This window comes from Bufo gargarizans, chromosome 6 (assembly GCF_014858855.1).
Source record: "Bufo gargarizans isolate SCDJY-AF-19 chromosome 6, ASM1485885v1, whole genome shotgun sequence".
NCBI classification, from domain to species: domain Eukaryota; kingdom Metazoa; phylum Chordata; class Amphibia; order Anura; family Bufonidae; genus Bufo; species Bufo gargarizans.
In genome coordinates, this window is record NC_058085.1 from 30,516,275 (window position 1) to 30,542,122 (window position 25,848).

At 42.3% G+C, this 25,848-nt stretch overlaps 1 protein-coding gene across 1 annotated transcript in view; it reads right to left on the minus strand.

Moving 5' to 3' along the window:
• The window catches only part of LOC122942502 (zinc finger protein 271-like), a 174,635-nt gene that overhangs the window by 142,865 nt on the left and 5,922 nt on the right, over positions 1-25,848 (minus strand). The window contains exon 2 of the mRNA XM_044300167.1: positions 14,453-14,555. Within this exon, the coding sequence (XP_044156102.1) occupies positions 14,453-14,494 (42 nt within the window). The 5' untranslated portion in view covers positions 14,495-14,555. The remainder of the gene's footprint in view (positions 1-14,452; positions 14,556-25,848) is intronic.

Genomic DNA, 25,848 nt, shown 5'->3' on the forward strand with positions numbered 1-25,848 from the left:
ATATGCTCCCATCCAGACGTCATCTCTTTCAGGGAAGACCCTGCATTTTTCAACAAGATAATGCCATACCACATTCTGCATCAATCACAACATCATGGCTGCGTAGGAGAAGGATCCGGGTACTGAAATGGCCAGTCTGCAGTCCAGATCTTTCACCTATAGAGAACATTTGGCGCATCATAAAGAGGAAGGTGCAACAAAGAAGGCCCAAGACAATTGAACAGTTAGAGGCCTGTATTAGACAAGAATGGGAGAGCATTCCTATTTCTAAACTTAAGAAACTGGTCTCCTCGGTCCCCAGACGTCTGTTGAGTGTTGTAAGAAGAAGGGGAGATGCCACACAGTGGTGAAAATGGCCTTGTCCCAACTTTTGGGGGATTTGTTGACACCATGAAATTCTGATTCAACATATTTTTCCCTTAAAATGGTAAATTTCTCAGTTTGTTCTGTGATTTATGTTCTATTCTGAATAAAATATTAGAAGTTGGCGCCTCCACATCATTGCATTCAGTATTTATTCACGATTTGTATAGTGTCCCAACTTTTTTGGAATCCGGTTTGTACAAGAGACGCTTCAAAGCTTTCAATTAAGTCAGCATCTTGGGATTCTCAACCCACATGCGCGGTCAAGTAAGTGCCGACACTAGCGCGCAGGATAACTGAGGGAATAAGCAGCACAAGAGAATCGCAGCTGTATAAAGGAAACACGTACGTATCTTGCTACCAGCCGTATTAAACTGAACGTCAGGAGTCTGGTAGGCGGAGAAGCATCATACTACATCTAACCTAAATGCTGTTACACTGAATGAATATACTATGCATTGAACTATCATGCGAAGAGATGAATATATTAACAAAGTGGCATCAATAAGACTACCGCTAGACATTTAGCTTATTACAAGAAAATAACAACAGAATATCTTGTAAATATTCATAATATTGCTGTGGAATACAACATCGTTCCAAATAGTGGGTGAGCTCCACACAAGGAAATAAGAAAGGGACCGTGATAGTAATTGAATTGAGATAATATGCTATACGAGTAATTTAATTTATTGGACATATTTATTTTGTGTGAAGGTTAATTTAAGGTTTTGTAGAAAACAGAGGATTATTTGTGACATATTTTAGACAATAATAGGAATAAATAGTATATATTTTTTTTATATATATATATGTATATATATATATATATATATGTATATATATATATATATATATATATATATATATATATATATATATATATACAGTGGCGGAAATAATTATTTGACCCCTCACTGATTTTGTAAGTTTGTCCAATGACAAAGAAATGAAAAGTCTCAGAACAGTATCATTTCAATGGTAGGTTTATTGTAACAGTGGCAGATAGCACATCAAAAGGAAAATCGAAAAAATAACTTTAAATAAAAGATAGCAACTGATTTGCATTTCATTGAGTGAAATAAGTATTTGAACCCCTACCAACCATTAAGAGTTCTGGCTCCCACAGAGTGGTTAGACACTTCTACTCAATTAGTCACCCTCATTAAGGACACCTGACTTAACTAGTCACCTGTATAAAAGACACCTGTCCACAGAATCAATCAATCAAGCAGACTCCAAACTCTCCAACATGGGAAAGACCAAAGAGCTGTCCAAGGATGTCAGAGACAAAATTGTAGACCTGCACAAGGCTGGAATGGGCTACAAAACCATTAGCAAGAAGCTGGGAGAGAAGGTGACAACTGTTGGTGCGATTGTTCGAAAATGGAAGGAGCACAAAATGACCATCAATCGACCTCGCTCTGGGGCTCCACGCAAGATCTCACCTCGTGGGGTGTCAATGGTTCTGAGAAAGGTGAAAAAGCATCCTAGAACTACACGGGAGGAGTTAGTTAATGACCTTAAATTAGCAGGGACCACAGTCACCAAGAAAACCATTGGAAACACATTACACCGCAATGGATTAAAATCCTGCAGGGCTCGCAAGGTCCCCCTGCTCAGGAAGGCACATGTGCAGGCCCGTCTGAAGTTTGCCAATGAACACCTGAATGATTCAGAGAGTGACTGGGAGAAGGTGCTGTGGTCTGATGAGACCAAAATAGAGCTCTTTGGCATTAACTCAACTCGCTGTGTTTGGAGGAAGAAAAATGCTGCCTATGACCCCCAAAACACCGTCCCCACCGTCAAGCATGGGGGTGGAAACATTTTGCTTTGGGGGTGTTTTTCTGCTAAGGGCACAGGACAACTTATTCGCATAAACGGGAAAATGGACGGAGCCATGTATCGTGAAATCCTGAGCGACAACCTCCTTCCCTCTGCCAGGAAACTGAAAATGGGTCGTGGATGGGTGTTCCAGCACGACAATGACCCAAAACATACAGCAAAGGCAACAAAGGAGTGGCTCAAGAAGAAGCACATTAAGGTCATGGAGTGGCCTAGTCAGTCTCCGGACCTTAATCCAATCGAAAACCTATGGAGGGAGCTCAAGCTCAGAGTTGCACAGAGACAGCCTCGAAACCTTAGGGATTTAGAGATGATCTGCAAAGAGGAGTGGACCAACATTCCTCCTAAAATGTGCGCAAACTTGGTCATCAATTACAAGAAACGTTTGACCTCTGTGCTTGCAAACAAGGGTTTTTCCACCAAGTATTAAGTCTTTTTTTGTTAGAGGGTTCAAATACTTATTTCACTCAATGAAATGCAAATCAGTTGCTATCTTTTATTTAAAGTTATTTTTTCGATTTTCCTTTTGATGTGCTATCTGCCACTGTTACAATAAACCTACCATTGAAATGATACTGTTCTGAGACTTTTCATTTCTTTGTCATTGGACAAACTTACAAAATCAGTGAGGGGTCAAATAATTATTTCCTCCACTGTATGTTGTCCATTTATTGGTATGAAGGAAGCCAATAATTGAATATTTTCAGGGAAAAAAAACATTATTGATCAGTAATATACCAAACAATTTAGTTGAAATTTTATAAACCGTTCTGTATAAAAAAAAACTCCATAGAAAGTACAAGACTTGGCACTAAATTGAAGCATCAATTTACTAAAACAGTGGTGGCCAAACAGATCACAATCTAATAGAAGACCCCAGGGCATAATTAGAAAAGGCTGGCCCCCACCTTGAGCAACTTCCCTGCAACCCCCATCCAATTAATCATTTAAAAATTATGGGAAAAAAATTCTAGCCCTGGACATGAGTCACTGATTGTCCTCTCAGTTCCCCACACAATAGTTATCTCCCTCAGTGTCCCTTTCACAGTAGAATTCCCCCTTAGTGCCCTCTTCACAAACTGATGCTCTCTAAGCGCCCACACAGTAGTAATGCACCCTTAGGCCTCTTTCACACGGGAGTTGCGGATTGGGGTCGGATGTGTTCAGGGAAAATGGTACGATTTTGACACTAAAACAAGTCAGTTTTCACTGCAATTGCGTTCCATGTTTGCATGAGAAAAATCGGCATGTTTGGTACCCAGACCCGAACCCGGACTTCTTCACAGAGGTTCGGGTTTGGGTTAGATGCTGTGTAGATTTTATTATTTTCCCTAATAACATGGTTATAAGGGAAAATAATAGCATTCTTAAAGAGAACCTGTCACCGGGATTTTGTGTATAGAGCTGAGGACATGGGTTGCTAGATCGCCGCTAGCACATCCGCAATACCCAGTCCCCATAGCTCTGTGTGCTTTTATTGTGTAAAAAAAAGATTTGATACATATGCAAATTAACCTGAGATGAGTCCTGTATGTGAGATGAGTCAGTGACAGGACTCATCTCAGGTTAATTTGCATATGTATCAAATCGGTTTTTATACACAATAAAAGCACACAGAGCTATGGGGACTGGGTATTGCGGATGTGCTAGCGGCCATCTAGCAACCCATGTCCTCAGCTCTATGCACAAAATCCTGGTGACAGGTTCCCTTTAATACAGAATGCATAGTACAATAGGGCTGGAGGGGGTTAAAATAAATAAATAAATAAATAATATAACTCACCTTAATCTACTTGATCGCGCAGCACGGCTTCTTTTGCTGTGCACAGGAATAGGACCTTTGATGACGTCACTGCGCTCATCACGTGGTCCATCACATGATCTTTTACCATGGTGATGGATCATGTGACGGACCATGTAATGAGGGCAGTGACGTCATCAAAGGTCCTTTTCCTGTGCACAACAAAGAGAAGCCGGGCTGCACGATCAAGTAGATTAAGGGGAGTTATATTATTTTATTTATTTTTTTAACCCCTCCAGCCCTATTCTACTATGCATTCTGTATTAAGAATTCTATTATTTTCCCTTATAACCATGTTATAAGGGAAAATAATAATGATCAGGTCCCCATCCCGACAGTCTCCTAGCAACCGTGCGTAAAAAAATCGCACCGCATCCGCACTTGCTTGCGATTTTCACTCAGCCCCATTCATTTCTATGGGGCCTGCGTTGCATGAAAAAATGCAGAATATAGAACATGCTGCGATTTTCACGCAATGCACAAGTGATGCGTGAAAATCACTGCTCGTGTGCACAGCCCCAAAGAAATGAATAGGTCCAGATTCAGTGCGGGTGCAATGCGTTCACGTGACGCATTGCACCCGCGCGGAAAACTCGCTCGTGTGAAAGGTGCCTTCGTGCCTTCACACAATAGTTATGCTGCCTTTGTGTACCCACACAATATTTATGCCTGCTTAGTGCCCATCTTACAATAATGCTGCCCCTTAGTGGTCATACACAGTAGTTAAAGGCTATGTAAATTTTCAGAGGCAATTTTTTTTAATGATTGCATGTTATTCATTTGTGGCTAAAAATAATTTTTTTCAATTGGCCTTTATTAAAAATATTGAGCTTTGTGGTTCACTTTTCGACTGGTACTTTCACTTTGTGCTCGTCATCTGATAACTTATCTTTAAACTACGAGAGGTCATAAACATTTAAGCCACATTCTTATCAGCAGAATAAAAACTGAGCTATAATGATTGTTTTTAAGGGCAGAAAGCAGAGATAAGGTGTCCTTCTGCTCCCTAAATGATGGAAAAGAGAGAGAAAATCCACAGGCTGCCACTACAGCACTGTACAGAAAAAAGGAGTACATATGTTTAAAAAAGACCAATTGAAAATTATTTTTAGCTCAAAAGGAGTACAATGCAATAATAAAAAAAAGTCCCCAAAAGTGTACATAGCCTTTAAGCCCCTTTGTGCCCTCCGAAAGTAATGAAGCCCATGTAGTGTGAATAGAATATAAAAGTAATATTTAGCCCCATTCCTGATGAATGGAGAACATCGTCAGGGATTTCTGTTAGGCCCAAAATTCGTACATTACATCTTCTTGACTTATCCTCAAGGTCCACCGTTTCTTTTCTCAGATAGTTGTAGTCCTTTTTTACTGTACTGTTCTCAGCCTTTAACATTTTCACTTCTTGTTCCAGTTTATTTACTGTAATTTCCAATTCCTTAGTTCTATCGCGAATCTTGATAAGATCATCTTTTATAAATCAGTAAATCTGACTGTACTGACCCCAATTGTATAGCAATATTTTCTATCGCTTTTCCATTATTTTTAACAATCAGTAAAATCTCCTCTACTAGGGAGGAGCCCTTTACCTGCTTCTCCCCGTCTCCGTTATCTGAATCTCCCCCGTGTGTATCCTCCGATCTAAACTCAGCGATATTTTTTTTTGCATCAACATCTTGCTGGTGTTTAAGTTCGGAAACCTTAATAATTTATCAATTTTAGCAGACTATTTGTTTCTGCCCTGGCTTGAACAGCGTCGAGTCCGTTGATCGTCTATTCTGTTTAGGAGCCATTTTCCTCCACTTTATTTTTTTCTTTTTTTCTTCTTTTCTCCCCCCCCCCCCCCTCTTTTTTTCCCCCTCCTTCCTCTTTTAGAGTTAGTATCTCATTTTCCCCTTTTAGTTTTTCTTCCTTTTTCCGAAAAAGATTGTATCATTATGAACGATACAATCCATATTTTTTGGTAATTTCTTGAAGGAATTTTTCTCGGCTCTGTTTCTAATTGAAAGGGCCCATTGAAAGGAAGAGACTTACCTTCCTAGATGTAAAAAAACGCCTTCAGAGCAAGGACATTAAGTATTCATTTTTGTACCCAGCCAAATTAAGGATTGTACATAAGGAAACTACTTTTTTTTTACACTTCAGAGATGGCCACGGATTGGTTAGACAGGAATGTTGATGAAATATGTTTCCTTTCTTGAGATTTTTATATACTACTCCAGAGAAGTTAGGCTGGGTTCACACCTGAGCGTATTCGATAAGCGCTGTTTACAGGCGTTCTTATCGGGCGTTTTTTGAGGCGTATTTTAGTGCGTTTTTGGAAACACTCGTCGTACGCGAGTTCTTGCTATTGACCACAGAGGCGTACAATGAAAAACAGAGGTGTTACGAGTGACAATACGCCCCAAAGAAGCTCCTGTACTTCTTGGGGCGTAGGGTGTTTTACAGCGCGTTCATACACACTGTAAAACGCTCAGGTGAGAACCATGCCCATAGGGAGTCATTTGTTTTTGCCTGTTGAGCATTTTACAGCGCGTAGGAACGCACTGTAAAACGCTAAGGTGTGAACCCAGCCTTACAGTATTGATTCATAAACAGATCAACTTTTTATGCCTTTATGCCTTGCATCCTCTATAGATTTGCATCCTCTATAGATAAACAGGGGAGATATGTTTTTCTTTATGGTAGGCTTGATGGAAAGCTATGTATTTTGGCGTTTATCTATACCCCCCCCCATGGGGATTTTAATTGTGTGATGAATCCAGGAGGTAGACAGGATCTCAACTGGAGGTAAAGGGTCCCACCCGCTCCAGGGATCCCCGCTCCAGAGAGCTTTTTCCTGTGTTAGTAAATCTGGAAGCTCTATGTCTAGAATTGACCTGACCTTGATAAATAAAGGCTACCTAAATTGTGTTAGACGTATGAAATACGAGGCCAGATCAGTTGCAGACCCATGTCACCTTCTTAATAGAGCTATGTATGCCAGGGAACGACTTTAGAGTCAAACCCCCATTTAGACTGAACCCCCAATGTCTAGATAATCATAATCAGATAGAAAAGGAAATTATATATCTCTTTTTGGGAGAGGAATTATGCCTCAGCTAAATCTCAGTACATTTGAAACATAGAATGTGTCGGCAGATAAGAACCATTTGGCCCATCTAGTCTGCCCAATATACTAAATACGATGGATAGCCCCTGGCCCTATCTTATATGAAGGATGGCCTATTTGGGATGCGTTTAAAGCATTTATGGGAGGGATCTTTATTAGTACTATCGCAAATTTGCACAAGCAAAGATCAAGGATAAAGAACTAGAGGAAGCAGCCGCTGAAGGAATGGCTAGGTATGCTAAGGTGAAAACGGTTGAAGATAGAGAGTATATGCAGAGGACAAGCCAGGCTTTTTATGACTTCCTTCTGGATAAAGCACAACAGAAGTACCTGTGTGATGTTGGCACCCCATGTTCTTAAATTTCAAAAAGAAATACACCATTTGTTTGTGCTACGTGTGTGCTGGTTTGTGCAGCAAAAATGAACGTTTGTGTCGATTTGGTTCCTGAGATATTGCGCATTTGATTTTTATGAAGCCCGTCCACTTTCCACCCCATGTTCTTAAATGTCAAAAAGAAATACAGCATTCGTTTGTGCTGCAAAGATGAACGTTTGCGCCACTTTGGTTTCCGAGATATTGTGCGCTTGATTTGCTGAAACCCCGCCCACTTTCTACCCCATGTTTTTAACCCTGACCCTAGACCCCCCAGGTGTGCTGCAGCTTGCCCCCCACAACTTTTTTTGGGGCGCAAGCATATATATATTTTTTTTTTGCGTACGCTGACTGTGGCCGGCACTCTAAGTGTCCCGCCACTGTTAGCGCATCGCACACCCCACCGCTGATCAACTTCAGACGGTTGATCAGCGAGTTTGACTAAAATTTTTTTCATAATTATAAAAGTTTCACATTTTAGGGCCTTTTTTTTTTGTCTGTTATGTTTAAGGTAAGTTCGTGAACACCCGTGCCCCCACACACATGCACACCAAATAAAGATTTACACGCACGCACACACACACACACACTCCCCTATGGCCCGCCGGATGTTCTCGGCTGAGGAGGCATACGCCCAGCTTGCCTCCGAGTCCGAGAGCCCGAGTGAGGACGAGGATGACCCCACTTTCCTTTTGTCATCCGCGTCCTCCTTATCATCATGATGAGCCCCCAAGGCGGCTGAGACGCCGCCAGGGGGAGCAAGGAGACCTCCATGCTAGGCCTTGTGCTGCACATGGGCCTAGTCAAGAAACCTAGTGTCAGGCATTACTGGAGTGGGGACGTCCTCTACCAGACCCCACTCTACTGTATGGCCATGACACTCTCCCGGTTTGAGGCCATCCGGAAAGGCCTGCATTATGCAGATAATGCAGCATGTCCCCTCCAAGGTGATCCTGCCTATGACCGCCTGTACAAAATCAGTCTGGTCATCGATAACTTTGGGGCCAAATTTGTACAGGCCTATGTACCTGTAAGTGAGGTCGCGGTTGATGAGTCTCTCATTGCTTTCAAGGGGAGACACATTTTCCGCCAGTATGTTCCTTCTAAGCGGGGGGAGGTATGGCGTGAAGCTGTATAAACTTTGTGAGAGTACCTCAGGGTACACTTACAAGTTTTGTGTGTACGAGGGGCGAGATTCCCGTATTCAACCCCCAGAATGTCCCCCTACTCTGGTTGTTAGCGGGAAACTTGTTTGGAACCTTATGTACCCACTGCTAGATAAGGGTTACCACCTGTACGTGGATAAGTTTTATACTAGTATCCCCTTGTTCTGGTCCCTCACCGCCAGATCCACGTCCGCTTTTGGGACCGTGCGGAAAAATAAACGCAGCCTCTCTACCCACCCCCTTCAGGTACTTATCCCCAGGGGTGCGACCCGTACCATTACCAGTGGAAACCTGTTGCTGGTCAGATATAAGGACAAGAGGGATGTCCTTGTACTGTCCACAATTCACGGTAATGGCATCACCACTGTCCCTGTGCGAGGTATCGCATCAACGGTCCTCTAGCCCGATTGCATCGTCGACTACAATCGGTATATGGGAGGAGTTGATCTCCCTGAGGTATACACACTCTTGCCCCCTGGAGAAGCTTATGCGAAACGTGGGTTTTTCTGGTTCACCACTCAGGTATTTACTTTATGGTTCTATAGTGGACAGTTTAGTATAATAGATCTATGTACTCTGCTAGATTTGCACTATACACTTTATACTTCTTTGCACTGTATCTGATTCTTATTCTGTTCTTATAGTCCTAGCTGGTCATATGTATTAGACACCTATCTGGGTTTATGTATTTACTATGTGATACCTCCAGCCTTGATATGTTGAGTGACTAGTGGTGTCCCATGTCGTCCTATGTGTTTCTCATCCACCATTACATTGTTCTTTACCTGTATTTTATCGTATTTTGTCTCGTATTGAGACTATAATAAAGTTTATATTTACTACTATTTGTGCTAGCCCTTTTTTTCTCTTTTGGTGTCTAACTTTACGTGCAGGCTTGGCACGGGTACTCACTTCTGTGAGTCATTTATTATTGGTGTTCTATTTTTGCTAATATACAGACCGCGGGGGGGGGGGGGGGCCTGCACGTTCTATTTTGTCTATAGATGCGACTAAGGCTTTTGATAGAGTTGAGTGGGGATTTCTTTGGAGAGTGCTTCATAGGATGGGCTTTGGCCCTAGGTTCATTAACATGGTTAAACTTCTTTATAGATCCCCTACTGCAAGACTAAATATAAATGGGTGTTTCACAAGAAGTTTTCCCATGACTAGGGGCACTCGCCAGGGATGTCCACTCTCTCCTCGGGCTTACCTTTGACTGCCAAGGTAAGACAAGATCCTAGGATATTAGGCTTTGGGGTATTAGGAACGGAAGATCGCATTTCTTTATATGCTGATATTTTATTTTATGTCCAACAGGCAAAGCCTACTCTCCTAACTATTATGCAAAAGATAAAATTCTTTTGGAGAAGCCTCAGGTTTGGAGGTAAATTGAGATCAAACTACGATTATGCCACTAGATACCACAATGACGCCCTTAGATAAATCATTATTTCTCAAGGATAGTCCTCTGAACACTTTGAAAATCGCCGAATCCTTTGAGTATCTCGACATTACAGTCTCCGCTAGGGTGGAAGATTTCATTCCGCTTAACTTATTTATTAATACAATCAAGTTAAGGTTAAAAATAACTTTAGTTAAGATAGAGTAGCTGAGGGAGAATCACCATCTCTTTAGGAATTCACCAGTTTGGATCCCGGATAGGTATTTTAAGGTGATCAAAATAATTATTAATGATCTACTCTGGGGCAGGGAACGGGTTAGACTTAAATTAGTATAAGCCCCTGGAGAGTGGGGAAGTTAACCTCCCTTGTCTCAAGGGATAATTTTTAGCTGCAGTTTTGTTTTCTGCGTGAATGGAAAGATAGCCCACTTTGCAGGGACTTAGTTAACAGATCTCCATATGATAATTTTTTTACTCTTCTGGAGTCTGGTCAATTGAATTCAGATTAGCCAGGAGTCTTTTTGTAAAGTCATGGCAGGCTATTAGACTATGGTGTGGAGTGAAAGGCTCACTAGGATGCACTTCTTTATGGTATAATCATTTTAAAACTTTAGATGCACTAGCTAAGGAACAATAGTGGCAAAAAAGTAATATTGTATATTTGACACAGGTAGTAAATAATGGAGTTATTATTTCTTTTTTAGAACTATCACAGAGAGAAAAAGCACAGAAATTATTATGGTTTCGGTATTTACAGTTAAGATCGGCACTTTTGAGCGTACAGGAAAAAAACAGGCTTCAAATACACACTTTAACACAATTTAATGAATGGATAGGGAACTTGGACCACATGATGAAGATTTCTCATCTTTATAAAAATGTATTAATAAATCGATTTGGAGATGCTTCTTCTCCTGGTCAGAGGACTTAGAAAAATGAGTGTCCAATGGTTTATTTGGATGACCAGGAGAAGGTAACTCTAAAATTATGTGAAACCAATTTCAAGTTCAATCACGTGGTGGTTCAGTTTAATATTCTACATTCTGGCTTAATAGATGTGGGATTAGGAAAGACTCTAATTGCCCCCGGTGCGATGTCCCTGAAGCAGACTATCTGTATATGTTTTGGTCCTGTGCAAAAATGAAACAGTACTGGGGAGCTATTCATAAATATATTGATGGGAAGCTATTCATAAATATATTGAGGGGAAACTGAAGGTGCGGATCCCTTATTCCGCCGAATGTTGGGTATTGGGCGAGTTGGCCAGGGTGAGCTGTCAGCAACATAAAAAAAAATCTGTTATTTAAGATAATGTTTTTGGCACGTCTTCTGACTACACGCTCTTGGTTTTCACAAAAAACTACTATGAATATATTGTTGAATCTGATGAACACTACTAAGAGATACAGTCCTGATCAAAAGTTTAAGACCACTTGAAAAATGGCAAAAATTGTTGGATGTTAACAAGGTTCCAAGTAGAGCTTCAACATGCAACAAGAAGAAATGGGAGTGAGACAAAACATTTTTTGAGCATTCAATTAATTGAAAATAACGATTAAACTGAAACAGGCTGTTTTTCAGCTGATCCAAGTTTTAGGACCACATGCCTTTAAAAAGGCCAAATCTGTGCAAAGATGTGGATTCATTGTCATTTTCTGTCAGGTAGTCACACGTTGTGATGGCAAAAAAACTGTCCCTTTTTGAACGTGGTCGGGTTGTTAAACTGCATAAGCAGGGTCTCTCCCAGCGCGCCATCACTGCTGAGGTGGGACGCAGTAAGACAGTCATTTGGAATTTCTTAAATGATCCTGAGGGTTATGGAACAAAAAAGTCAAGTGGAAGACCCAAAAGAATTTCATCAGCACTGAGCCGGAGGAACCAATTGGCTGTCCATCAAGACACTGGACGATCCTTGACCCAAATTAAGGCCCTGCCGACTGCAGCACCATAACCATCAGACGACTGAAGGGCTTCAAAAACAAAAAACGTCTTCAAAGACCTCGTCTCCTTGAACGCCACAGAACTGCTCGTTTGGACTTTGCAAGAGAGCACCAAACATGGGGCATTCAAAGGTGGAAGAAAGTTTTATTCTCTGATGAGAATTTTTTTTTACCTTGATGGTCCTGATGGTTTCCAACATTACTGGTATGACAAGCAGATCCCACCTGAGATGTTTTCTACGCGCCACAGTTGAGGGGGCGCCATAATGGTTTGGGGTACTTTTTCCTTCAGTGGAACAATGGAGCTTCAGGAAGTGCAGGGGCGTCAAACGGCCGCTGCCTATGTCCAGATGTTGCACAGAACATTCCTCATGACTGCGGGCCCTCGTCTGGGTTTTTCAACAGGACAACGGTACAGTACACAATGCCCGCGTGCAAAAACCACGACCTCAAGGGAGGTATGTAGATTATTTTTTCTATTATTGGTGATAAGTGACAACGCGTTTCGGAGTCAATATACTCCTTTCTCATGTCTGTATAATTCATGCTTGTGCAGATAGCCTTAGATTGACAGCCACTAACTGTCAATCTAAGCTCCGCCTCTCTTCCTCCGGCTCTTGTAGGCGCACATTCTCCCACAAGCCATCTGCACAAGCACGGATTATACAGACTTGAGAAAAGAGTATATTGACTCCGAAACGCGTTGTCGCTTATCACCAATTAATAAAAAAATAATCTATATACCTCCCTTGAGGTCGTGGTTTTTGCGCCAAGAGGTATCATACTTTGTGCACTATCGCAGTACACATCCCCCTATTGGGTTCTATATCACTCTTCTGGAGAACCGGCCACTCCACCCAGAAGGATTGAGAGATTTTGGCAGCACCGACCCTTTGCACTCACGCGTTTTGTGCCTATATATGCACAACGCTAAAAGGTGATCTCAATTATTGGCAGTTTCTGGCCTTCCACATCTTTTTGATTTCATAATATAGTATGAGAGCCATTTCTCTTTTTTTTTTTTTTTTTTGCCACACATGCTGGAGAAGAGAAAAAGTTCAGTCTCCAGAAGAGTCAATGATTCTTTACGGTAAGAACACCTCTGGACGTGGTCACAGCAGGAACAGTGGACAGTTTTAAAAAGGGTTCGGATAAATTCTTAAAAGTAAATTACATTACTGATTATGAAAATGTGTAGAAATCTTGGTCTCACTTTCTTCACACTGAGATTGGGCCACTAAGTGAGATGAATAGGATTAGGCAGAGGACCCTGGGTATACCAGATTTACCGCAATTCATGACCAATTCAGAGCAAATTGAATTTCTTTGCAAAGTTCTTCTAATCACCCAAATCAAATTTTTAAAAGGTCATTCATCTCTAATTGTGATATGTGTTGGTCTGGGGTAAGGACATTTCTGATGGAAGATCCTCAAGTTTCAATCTGAACAGACTGATGACAGTAGTGTTGATGCAGTTGTATTATGGTCAGTAATGGATCCAAGGCTCATCACTAGGAGCTTGATCAAAATGCAACATGCCAAAAGGACAAGAGCATGTTCCAAAATGTGGCCAATGATCAAAGACCGAAGGACAATAGGATCCTGGTATACAATTAAAAAAGACAAGGCAGTAGTGTGGTCAGGATGAGAATCAAATACAGTAGCCACTAGCAATACATAGGAAGAAGCAAGGAAAGAATTTTGCTCCATCACCAGGCAGTACATGCCAGGATGATTCCTCAGGACCATATCCTTTCTAATCATTGAGCTAAATGATTGTTTTTATATGGACCGACTTGCAATTCAGAATTTGCTCAAGCTTTAATATCTGCAAAAATGTAACTTGGGTTAGGTTGAGAGCCATGTTTTTTCAGACACACAAAACCTCAACAATTGGGTCACGTTGTTGTGTGATGATAGTGCTGCCATCTGTTCATCGATGTGCCAGTTATCACCACTTGTTGCAGATCGAGCGGAACATAAAGACCCTTGTGCCTCATAAGAAGACATTGGTATTATAGAAAGTGCATACTGGCTGGAGGGAAGAGGTTAGGTGGGGGGGGCGTTTATTTTTTGCCTCACGCAGCACGAAGGTTATGCGATTCCCTGCCCTCTGGCCACACAGCTCTGAAGGAAGGGGGGCCCAAACTGAACTCTTACAACAGGCCCATGAGGCTTTTGCATCTCCCCTGCCTGAATTGAACTGTATCACTCCGGCACATCGCTATACAACTAGGCAGAGACGTCAGCACTGTTCAACATTGTGTGTCCTAGTAGTAGTAGACATCTCTTCTGCACTGCAAGTGAAATTGGACATTGCGTCCCAGGCTTAGACTGGAAAACAGGGTCTACATAATTGGTTACAATACATATACTAAATGTAACATAAAACTGTAGTATCCAGTGAAGGAGTAGAATCTGTGAGACCTCTTTACTTACTGGTTACTACTCACCTGGGCAGTTATCTGTAGGAATGCCCTCTGTGCTCTGCTCATCGTCCCTCACATATGTCTCTGTAGGATTAATATTGTTCAGATCTTCACCCATATTCACAAGCTGTGAAAGAAATATTGTAGAATCAGATGGTTGGGGAAGTCGAGTGGAAGGTTTTATATGACCAGAAAAGATCAGTAATTAAAATGATGACAGAAGTGACCAGATAACAGGACTTATCTGACCCAAATATCTGCAGGTCTCCTGCATGAATCCAATCTGATTGCTTCATTATTACAACCAGAAGCTTACAAGGCAGGTGGAGTAGCCCTTATTTTCCATCAGTAACATTAAATTGTGTGTATATATAACTAGAGATAAGCGAATAAAAAAATAAAAAAATATTTGGCAGCTTCGCTGACGTCTGCCCAAAAATTCTATTCCATGTGAATTAATTCATCACGAATCACTATAAATCCGGTATACCCAGGCCACTCTGCCTAATCATATTCTTCTCACTTGGTGGCCCAATCCCAGTGTGGAGGCTTGGAAGTTAAACTTCAGGGAGACGCTATCACCGTGTACATCAGTGTGCAGTGCACCAAGATTCTTAGTGAATCCCATCTATTAGCTGTATATTTACTGTGCGACAGTATTTCAGGTCAATGTTACAGTCAGGTCTAATTTATCGTTGTGGACTTTACTGTGCAGTGCATCAAGATTCAAGTAGTCAGTAGCAGTGGCAGTAACAGTGTGCACCAAGATTCATAGCTAATCCCTTCTGTTAAACAAAAAGTAATGCATACAGCAACCTTCAGTAAAGCAAAAAAAACAATGTGCGCCCCATGCAGGAGCTGTGTCCAAATGGCTTCTTAGTCAAACAAAATAAAGAAATGTAGACAGCGCCAATAAAATAGTGATGAAAATAGTTTATTTTAATCCATGTTGTGGCGGCGCTTTTTAATCCCTTCTGTTAGGCTACTTTCACACTGGCGTTTCTGGGTCCATTTGGGGGATCCGTTCAGGGCTCTCACAAGCGGCCCAAAACGCATCTGTTTAGCCCCAATGCATTCTGAATGGATAAGGATCCGTTCAGAATGCATCAGTTTGCCTCCGTTCGGCCTCCATTCCTCTCTGGAGAAGGGACACCAAAGCGCTGCTTGCAGCGTTTTGATGTCCGCCTGATGATGCGGAGCCAAACGGATCCGTCCTGACTTACAATGTAAGTCAATATGGATCTGTTTGCATTATTATGAACCCAAAAAAAAAAAAAAAAAAAATTCTTTATTTATTTTTTTGTTCATGGTAACGCAAACAGATCCGTTCTGAACGGTTCCAAGCGTTTGCATTATAGGTGCGGATCAGTCTGAGCAGATAGCAGATACTTGCGCTATGCAGGGAGCATGGGTCAGCCCTCCCTGACGCAGCACAGACAAGACATGTTCTTCCCATTATCAATAACCATGGTTCCCATCTCCAGTTGGCAACGAGACAGCCAGTGTTCGATTTCTTTTTTGATAATACCAAGAAGTTCCTCCCTGGTGTGGCTCAGTTCACCAAGGCTGAACAGGTGCAGAACCACCTGACAATGCCTAGCTTTGCATGTGTGATGTGATGGAGAATCACTGTGAACTGTGGCTAGAGGGAGAGTGAGGACAAGGTGGAGGATGAGGAGGCAGAGGAGGACATTGGCACAGAAATTGCAGAGGCAGCAGTGGGCTAGCACTCCACCACTGTATAATGCCTGTCTGCCGTTGGTTTTATGAACCCATGCACTGCTAGTGTGTTCCTCACATGTACTCTCCCGAGTAGAAGACGGTGTACTCCTCCTGCATTTGGCTGTAGATCTCCCACTAATTCCACCCTGCTGGCTCACGGCCACGCTTCCACCCTGCTGGCTCACGGCCACGCTTCCACCCTGCTGGCTCACGGCCACGCTTCCACCCTGCTGGCTCACGGCCACGCTTCCACCCTGCTGGCTCACTGCCACGCTTCCACCCTGCTGGCTCACGGCCACGCTTCCACCCTGCTGGCTCACGGCCACGCTTCCACCCTGCTGGCTCACGGCCACGCTTCCACCCTGCTGGCTCACGGCCACGCTTCCACCCTGCTGGCTCACGGCCACGCTTCCACCCTGCTGGCTCACGGCCACGCTTCCACCCTGCTGGCTCACGGCCACGCTTCCACCCTGCTGGCTCACGGCCACGCATCCACTCTCTCCCCTTGATTTTGAGGATGCCCCTTTTTCACTCAGCTATCACGTGCAATCGGCTATATCATCATCTACAAATGTTTGGTCGTCACCTGTCTCTTGCGCACATCCCTGACCTCTCTAAACATGTGCTCCCATCCGACTGTCATCATCGTTAGTTGCACATCTAAAGGAGTCCGCAGTGGCCTCTCCTCCGAGACTGGACTGGCCTGAAACTGCCGACTGTCCTCGCAAAGCTCATAGTCACCGAAAATCAGAGCAGAGTCGGCGGCAAACATTAATTGGCTAACAGACAGGACAGTAAAAGCAAGAGGCAGGTTAAGGACAGGTGAGGGCACAGAGGCAGTTCCTGGGCCATGACAACTAAGCATGGTGTGAGAGGAACCCACTGATTGCTGGCTATGTGCATCTGTTGTCACTTGAGATGATGTTGAAGAGTGAGTTAACCAATCCAGTAAAAATGGATTGTTGGTCAAAACACGTCCGCTGGATGACAGTGGCAGCTCTGGCTACCACCACCCCTTCTTCTGCTGTTAAATTGTGCTGGCTACAGCAACAATTTTGACACTGCCTGTTCCTTTGGAGGGCCCAGGCAGCTGTCTGTTGGCCATAGTGTATAACAACTGTATCGCTAACAGAATGGCTTAGCTATGATAAATATCACTCCACTGCAGTTATGTACAGGGCAATAAATTTCACTTACAATATAAAGAAAGGATCCGCGCTGCTCAGGATATATAAGAGAACATTAAAGCAAGCTGATGATAAAAAAATGTTTTTGATGATTCTCGTTTTCCCAGGCTTCTAACTTTTGCTTTGTAACACGTGCAGCCGCGATTTTATGAAAACCTTTTTCATTACCACAAAGTTTTTCTAAACTTCGGATCGAATTCCGCTTCTTATGTTTCGCTTCACCCAACAATATATATAACGTTAAATTGTTTATGTACCTGTTGCCCGTGCTGTCCACTTCAGGGCTGTGGTGCCGGTAATCCAAGGTTCTGACTCCTTCAATCATGTGAAATAATTTAGTGATAAAAAATAATGTTCTATAGAAAAATTGGGCTTTTTCTCACCTTTATGTAAGTAATCAAGCTGCTATTGGATTCTGGGGTAACATGTTTACAAGAAACACATCACCACTGAAGCCAGTCATTGGCTGCAGTAAAGCAGGTGGCCATGCCCATTCTGTAAAGGAGGTAAGCAACATTTACTGGAAGATGGACACACAGGAGACAGCACACATAACCAGAGCTGAGGGTAGCAGGTAAGTATGAATCTTTCTACAGCAGAGGCTTTGGACACCTGTGAAAGGTTACCGATTCCCGAACAACTCCTTTAATGCGGTCTTCTTGTTCTGTCTACAGTTCTGAGATGACTGCAGCCAAGACCAGTAGTGAACTTCCTCCTAAGGTTGTCACTACTGAGCATGTGCAGCACCATTCTAGCATTGTAACTAAGGGCCTTGGGGTAGCAAGAGGATACTTCGTATAAGAGACGGGGAAAATACAGGAGAGATGAGAACTGATTCTCTATCACCACTAGATCACCCTGCTAATCACTGCTTATAGTATAAGGACAGGAGAGAACACAGGAGAGGTGAGAACTGATTATTTACTAGACACTAAAATTTACTAAAAGAGAAAATACTAAAAATTTCACATGGACATAACTATTTAGACCGTTGCCATGACACTTCAAATTTAGCTCTGAGGGCCTCCCGTTACTTTTGATCATCTTTAAGATGTTTCTACATCTTGACCGGAGTCCATCTGTGGTAAATTCAATTGACTAGACATGACTTGAGAACACACACCGCTACCTATATAATGCCTTCCAGCTGACAATGCATAGCAGAGCAAAAACCAAAAATTATGAAGGAAAGACCTGCCTGTAGATGGTAACTCAGAGGCAGGAATGAGTAGAGGCCCAGATCTGGAGAAATGGACAAAACAATTGCTACACTAAAACTTCCCAAGACCACAGTGGCTTCCACAATTCTTAAATAAAATAAGTATGGAACAACCAGGATTTTTAGAGCTGGCCACCCCACGAAACAAAGTAATCAGGAGAGAAAGACCTTGGTAAGAGAGGTGACCAATAACGCAATGGTCACTTTAGCTGATGTCTACATATTCTGTGTGCAGAATGGAGAAAATTCCAGAAGGTCAGCCATCACTGCAGCACTCCACGAATCTGGGCTTTATGGAACAGTGGCCAGAAAGAAGCATCTCCTCAGTAAAAGACACATGAAATCCCAACTGGAGTTTGCAAAAAAGCACCAAAAAAAAATAACTAAAAAAAGCACCTAAAAGATTCTCCGACTGTGAAAAACAAGATTCTCTGATCTGATGAAACCAAGATAGATCTTTTTGGCCTCAATTCCAAGCTTCATTTCTGGAGGAAATCAGGCACTGCCTATCACTTGCCTAATACCATCTCTACAGTAGAGCATTGGAGCGGCAGTATCATGCTTTGGGAGTATTTTTTCAACTGTTTTGACAGGGAAACTGGTCAGGGTGAGCAAAGACAGAGCTATTCTCAGAGGTGCTATCCAAACTATAAAACATGCACCCCAATACCTGGGCCCCTCATATAAATTATACTTACCCCGCTCCCCGGCACTTGCGTCACTTCTGATACCCGCACGGCCACATCTCCCTGTTGCGTGGATCAAAACATAGAGGAGCAGCCAATAGCAGGCCATGATGGGGACAAGCCTTCCTAGCATCTAATCATAAATGACCCCAGAAGTGCGCAGAATGACATCACACTAAACTTACCTAAGGGCAATTGATGTCTACTAACTCAACAGTAGTATATTCCTATGTGATACAGCTTCAGTCTGTGTTCCCTGTCTCCTACTTGTGATGGGTTTCTTTCTGAAAGCTCTTACAAGGTGCGAGAGGAAAACAGTGTGAGGTTGTATCTCATAGAACTACACTGGAGATTCAGTACACCTAGATAGTATAGGACCATTAGCGTGACTCTGAGGCAGAGATGAGCAAACTTCTTGAAATCCACTTAGTATCCACAATTTTTTCTAAAAGTTTGGTGCAGACCTGAATGAATTTGTCACAAATCAAAGTTGTTTCAACAGCCCTGAAAACTATTATATAATATCTCTCTAGTCTCCAAGGACCCAGATTTTATCGCTTTTTTTAAATTTATTTTTAAAAATTTTTATTCTCTCCCCCCACCCCATATTTAAACTCTTCAACACAATGACAGCAATAGCAAATAATATCAGGGTGGCACTGACATATATAGTTATGAGTAAATGCATGTTTGATGGCGTTATCATATGACCAGGTATCTATAATTAAAAGGTTCAAAATGTATGTCTGCATCACAGCTGGTGAGTTAGCATTATATGCACTGATGAAAGTAATCCTACATAGCTTTTCCAATAATCAACTGCCGATATTATATTATATTGTATGCAAGTAAGAAGGGTCCTATATCTAGATGTGCTAGAATGACCTTGGTACTGCCATTCTGACACAGATAATGAAGCTGGGAAGGTTGGAGACGGAAACAACACCCTAGACAACATGACCCTTGTAGATGATTCATTTAATTCCTGATGGTAATGTGTAAAAATTGCAGGTGGCCAGAAAAAGGCTTTAGAAGCCCCTTGGTTCTGGTAAAAAGGCCAAACTTGCTTAACCATCCTCTGTCGCTAAGGATCTTCATGCTTCTACTTATTTCTATTTTCCACTCTTAAAGGAGTATTCCGGTTACAGAATGTTACTCCTGATTTAAAGGATAAAAAAATAACTATTATATTGGTGGGGGTCCTACCACTGGGACACCCACAGATCACAAGAACGTGGCACCATGCCCCATGGAGCCCCCTGAAATGCATGATACGGCTGGTCATAATGCACACTGCCTCTTTATTAATTTCTATAGGAGCACCAGAGATTGTGGGGGTAGGGGTCCCATTCTCATGATCGCTGTCGATAGGGGATATCTTTTTGTAACTGGAATAACCCTTTAACCGATCCTTGTAGAAGTGTTATACTCAATCTCTCTTCTTTAAAATCTTGCTCTCTACAGTATTTGACTAAGTATCAGAAATGCCAGACTACGTTTGCCGTAGTGGCTCCTCTGAGACACTGTACGTGCTATGAAGGACCTAGACTGGAACTATGTTGGTCGCCACCTGGTGTCATGGGACCATACATAATGTACACTGTTATGTGATATACACACTGCATGTTTACAGTCATAAGTAGTTAGGTAGGCCATGAAAGGATGTGTCACATCAGCCACAAGAACCATGAGTGCACATAGCAGAATCCTTTCTCAGTAAATGGTGCAATCCTATGTGAAATTCTTAGGCGGGGCAGGCTATGGCAGGGAGAAGTCTCCTACAAAAGCTGACAATTTGAGCACAACTCGACACTTGTTCACCAGTTGTAGAACCATATGGTCCTAGCCGAGGACTGCTCGAAAAATAGTTGAAAAGGAAATCCTGCTTCTGCGCTTCCAACCCAATTCAGACGGTCTTGGATGTAGAAAGGTTTCTTTATTCCATAAAAAATACGCACAAGTAAAAACAACGCGTTTTGGGGAGTTCAGACCCTTTTTATCAGGTGGACATTAATAGCTGACACAGTGTGGGGTATATATACACACATAAAAACCACCAAAAAACTGCACCAGTGGGTGGCTACCAACTCATGGGACCTCCCACAGGTGCTGTCTAATTGACATATGTGACAGGGATATAGTTCATGGTATATATATATAAACAGCACACGTCTAGAGGAGGAGGGTGGTAGTATAATTATACTACAGATGGTGGCAGTGTTTTCATATTATTTAATATTAGTTTAGTTTGGATTAAACTGCAAAGGACTATGTAATACTGGGTTGGGTCACCATAGTAACCAGCAACGCTTGGATGCAGTCTGGCCTATCACGTGGGGTAATGTGTCCTAAGGTGGTCATGGGACCGGAGAGGAGAAGGTAAGGAGGCAAAGGACCTGCCACTCTGGCCAATAGAAATTAGACACGTGTAAGTCACATGGTATGTTCCGATCATGTGACTCTGGGACTTGGACAGAGAATATTCAGTATGTAGAAAAGGCTGTGGGTGGTTCCCGGGGTGCTTGGAGTCACGTGATGCGTTGTCACGGAGAGAACAACGCTCATCCTATCTTCAGGCACCACAGTCAATGTTACTTACATTACCTAGGGGGCAAAAGGGTGCGGATATACTAAAACTTAGGAGGGGGGACCAATAGAATGTGTAGGCAATACAATAAATACATAAAAATGGGGAACTGAAATAAATGTGTTATATAGACAATCCGATTAAATGCACGATACACAAGAGAAAAAAAAAAGAATGAATGTATAGGTAATCATATAAATACATAAAAAAAATGAGGGACTAAAATGAGTAATGTGAACAGTACAATTAAATATATAATACCAAAAAGAATATACATATAAAAAAAAAAAAAAAACATGCAATATATTACTATTGAAAATGATATAATGATACTGTCTAGACTTGCATGAATATTCGGTAACCTATATGAAGAGTTGTAGGGTGAAAGGTAGTGTATAGGAGCTTCCTACAGCCTGCATCTACATCTACAGCCTGCCAGTGGCGATCGTTCGCTGGCAGGCTGTAGATGCGATTTTTTTAACCCCTAACAGGTATATTAGATGCTGTTTTGATAACAGCGTCTAATATACCTGCTACCTGGTCTTCTGGTGGTCCCTTTTGCTTGGATCGACCATCAGAGGACACAGGTAGCTCTGTAAAGTAGCACCAAACACCACTACACTACACTACACCCCCCCCTCACTTATTAACCCCTGATCACCCCATATAGACTCCTTGATCACCCCCCTGGTAAGGCTCCATTCAGATGTCAGTATGTGTTTTACGGATCCACGCATCCATGGATCGGATCCGCAAAACACATACGGACATCTGAATGGAGCCTTACAGGGGGGTGATCAATGACAGGAGGGTGATCAGCCCATATAGACTCCCTGATCACTTCCTGTCATTGATCACCCCCCTGTCAGTCTGCATTCAGAGGTCTGTATGTGTTTTGCGGATCCACTCATCCATGGATCGGATCCGCAAAACACATACGATCCATGGATCCACGCATCGGATCTGCAAAACACATACGATCCATGGATCCGCAAGACACATACGGACGTCTGAATGGAGCCTGACAGGGGGGTGATCACCCCGTATACACTCCCTGATCACCCCCCTGTCATTGATCACCCCCTGTAAGGCTCCATTCAGACATCCATATGTGTTTTACGGATCCACGCATCCATGAATCGGATCCGCAAAACACATACGGACATCTGAATGGAGCCTTACAGAGGAGTGATCAATGACAGGGTGGTGATCACCCCATATAGACTCCCTGATCACACCCCTGTCATTGATCACCCCCCTGTAAGGCTCCATTCAGACATTTTTTGGCACAAGTTAGCGGAAATAGATTTTTTTGTTTTTTCTTACAAAGTCTCATATTCCACTAACTTGTGTCAAAAAATAAAATCTCACATGAACTCACCATACCGATCACGGAATCCAAATGCGTAAAATTTTTTAGACATTTATATTCCAGACTTTTTCTCACGCTTTAGGGCCCCTAAAATGCCAAGGCAGTATAAATACCCCACATGTGACCCCATTTCGGAAAGAAGACACCCCAAGGTATTCCGTGAGGGGCATATTGAGTCCATGAAAGATTTACATTTTTGTCCCAAGTTAGCGGAAAGGGAGACTTTATGCCAAAAAATAAATAAAAAAAAATTCTATGAACTCGCCATGCCCCTCATTGAATACCTTGGGGTGTCTTCTTTCCAAAATTCCGGATTACTATATTCTTGTTAGATTGCAGTTTCTTTAGGGCGTCTTGGGTTTTAAGTACCGAAGCAGGATTTCCTTTTTACCTAAAGCACCTTTCCGGAGGGACTGGACATCCCTTCTGAAGGAACGCTGACCTGCGGCAGCACACCCAAGGACCGACTTTTGTGTGACAAGCCTTCAATAGGGTTGTGCCTATCTTAGCACAAGCCCACAAGGTGAGCATTTAGTGTACACCTTTGTTACCATCTAATCGAACATTACCAATTGTGCGCTTGAGTCTTAGGCACGTCCACTTCTCTAAAGAACCAATTTTCTGGGGATCCCCAGACAGAAGTCAGCAGCACATAGGAATAATAGAAGTGAACACTGATAACCACTGGAAGTCTTTTTCCCTGCGATGGAATACATACCTAACCGCTTGGAGCAACGGGAACGCATGATCCTACAGTGCACCAAAGCTCCAGCAAATCACAATCCAGAAGAAACTGGAAACAAGGGAGAAAACGCAAATATCGATGATAAAACTTTATTAAATATGTTTAAAAAATTTGAGAAACTCCTGCTCGATGAGATACAGCACCACCTTGATGCAACTTTCCTCACAATTTATCTGAGTGAACAAATTGTAACGCGCGGACTAAGATTACGCTTTGAGAACTCTTTTAATGAGGACGTCGAATTTTGCAAAGGGACTAATGACTAGATTGATTGAAAAAAGGAAATCGCTATATCTTGGTCTCGATGATAGAATTAGTTAATGTCATGAGGAAATATTGGTTAAAATCTGAGAACAACACTCTTCAAGAAGTGAACCCAAACACACCCACCATCATTGACAATGCAATAAACACTAATGCACCCAAAACAGTACACAAAGGGTCCACACACAACCGTATAAAGACCCACAACCAAATACAACACAAATAAGAAAACAGGCCAAACATACACCAACAGCAATAGACACCACAATCACAACCCATATAGACAACATATATAACATCCCTCCAAACCAAAATACCAGCGCATTAGGTTTGGACAAGGTAGTGAAGTGGAAGGGACCCCAACACCACAAGTACCACCAAACATGTGTACCCCAGGTGCTCCAGAGGTTAAACTATGGGTGGGCAAAGTCAGGACCACGACAGATCCATAGCCTACTCAGTGGTTCAAACTACTCCATCAATATGTCTAACCTGGAATATCCCACTCCTTTACCCATTCCAGATACCATCAAAGCCACTTCACCTTCCACCAACCAGGCTGTGTGCAAAAACCCTGCCTCAGTATTCAGCCTAGAAGTCTTAGCTGAGTGTGCACTACTGAACCTGCCATCTACACAGTTTTCCGTTTACCCAGATCTATCTTCTGAATCCACACTCACATCCCCAGTACTCTGCATATCCTCTGATGTAGAAGCGGATTCCCTTATCCAAAACTACACTTCACCTACCTTACAGCCACCATTATATCCATCAGAAACTGATGACAATGATACAAGGTCACACCAACAAGGAATTTTTACCTACCAATCACCAAACAATGATACGATTAATTCAGATATAGTCATCCAAGCTACACACCCAATAGCGGAACCATCCACCTCTGTGTCTTTTTTAGCGTTACCTCCCCTACTAACACCCACTATGTCATATCAGATTTTAAAAAGCCCGAAGACAACCACTATAACCCACTTTTTCCACCCATTAGACCGGAAATCGGTAAAAAGAAAAAATGCAGAAGAGGCTGCAGGGGAGATACTGGCAAAAAGAAAGCAAGGAATGACAGCATAACAACAATTATTCAGGCCTCGGGCATTTTTAATCTATCCAATTACGCACTTACCAGAAATGAAGTCTCTCTACTAGCTAAAGGCCTGTCGTTCTGCCCATCATCTAAAATAAATGATTTCAACTTATTTCTGCATCTAAATCAGTTCATAAAGAAACTTACTATAATTTTTTTGTTGAAATAATAGAAAAAATGAAACAAAACCACCCACCTCTTTGACCGCCTCATCGTAGAATACTGTCAATTCTAGTCAACCTGCACCCACCCAATCAGGTTTAAAACCACCATCAAAATTCTACCCAACCCACCATAAAGGGAACTTCCTCGACACATTTTAATCTGTCATATCAGAAGACTTTTTGCATATCGATCAGAGACCCACTGGTAAACATAACCTTAAACCTTTCGAGAAAGACGCCCTAAAGAAACTGCAATCTAACAAGAATATAGTAATCCGCAGTGCGGATAAAGGAGGTGGAGTTGTCATCCAGGAAAGAGGGGACTATATCAAAGAGGCCATGAGGATTTTATCCGATATAGAATATTATATA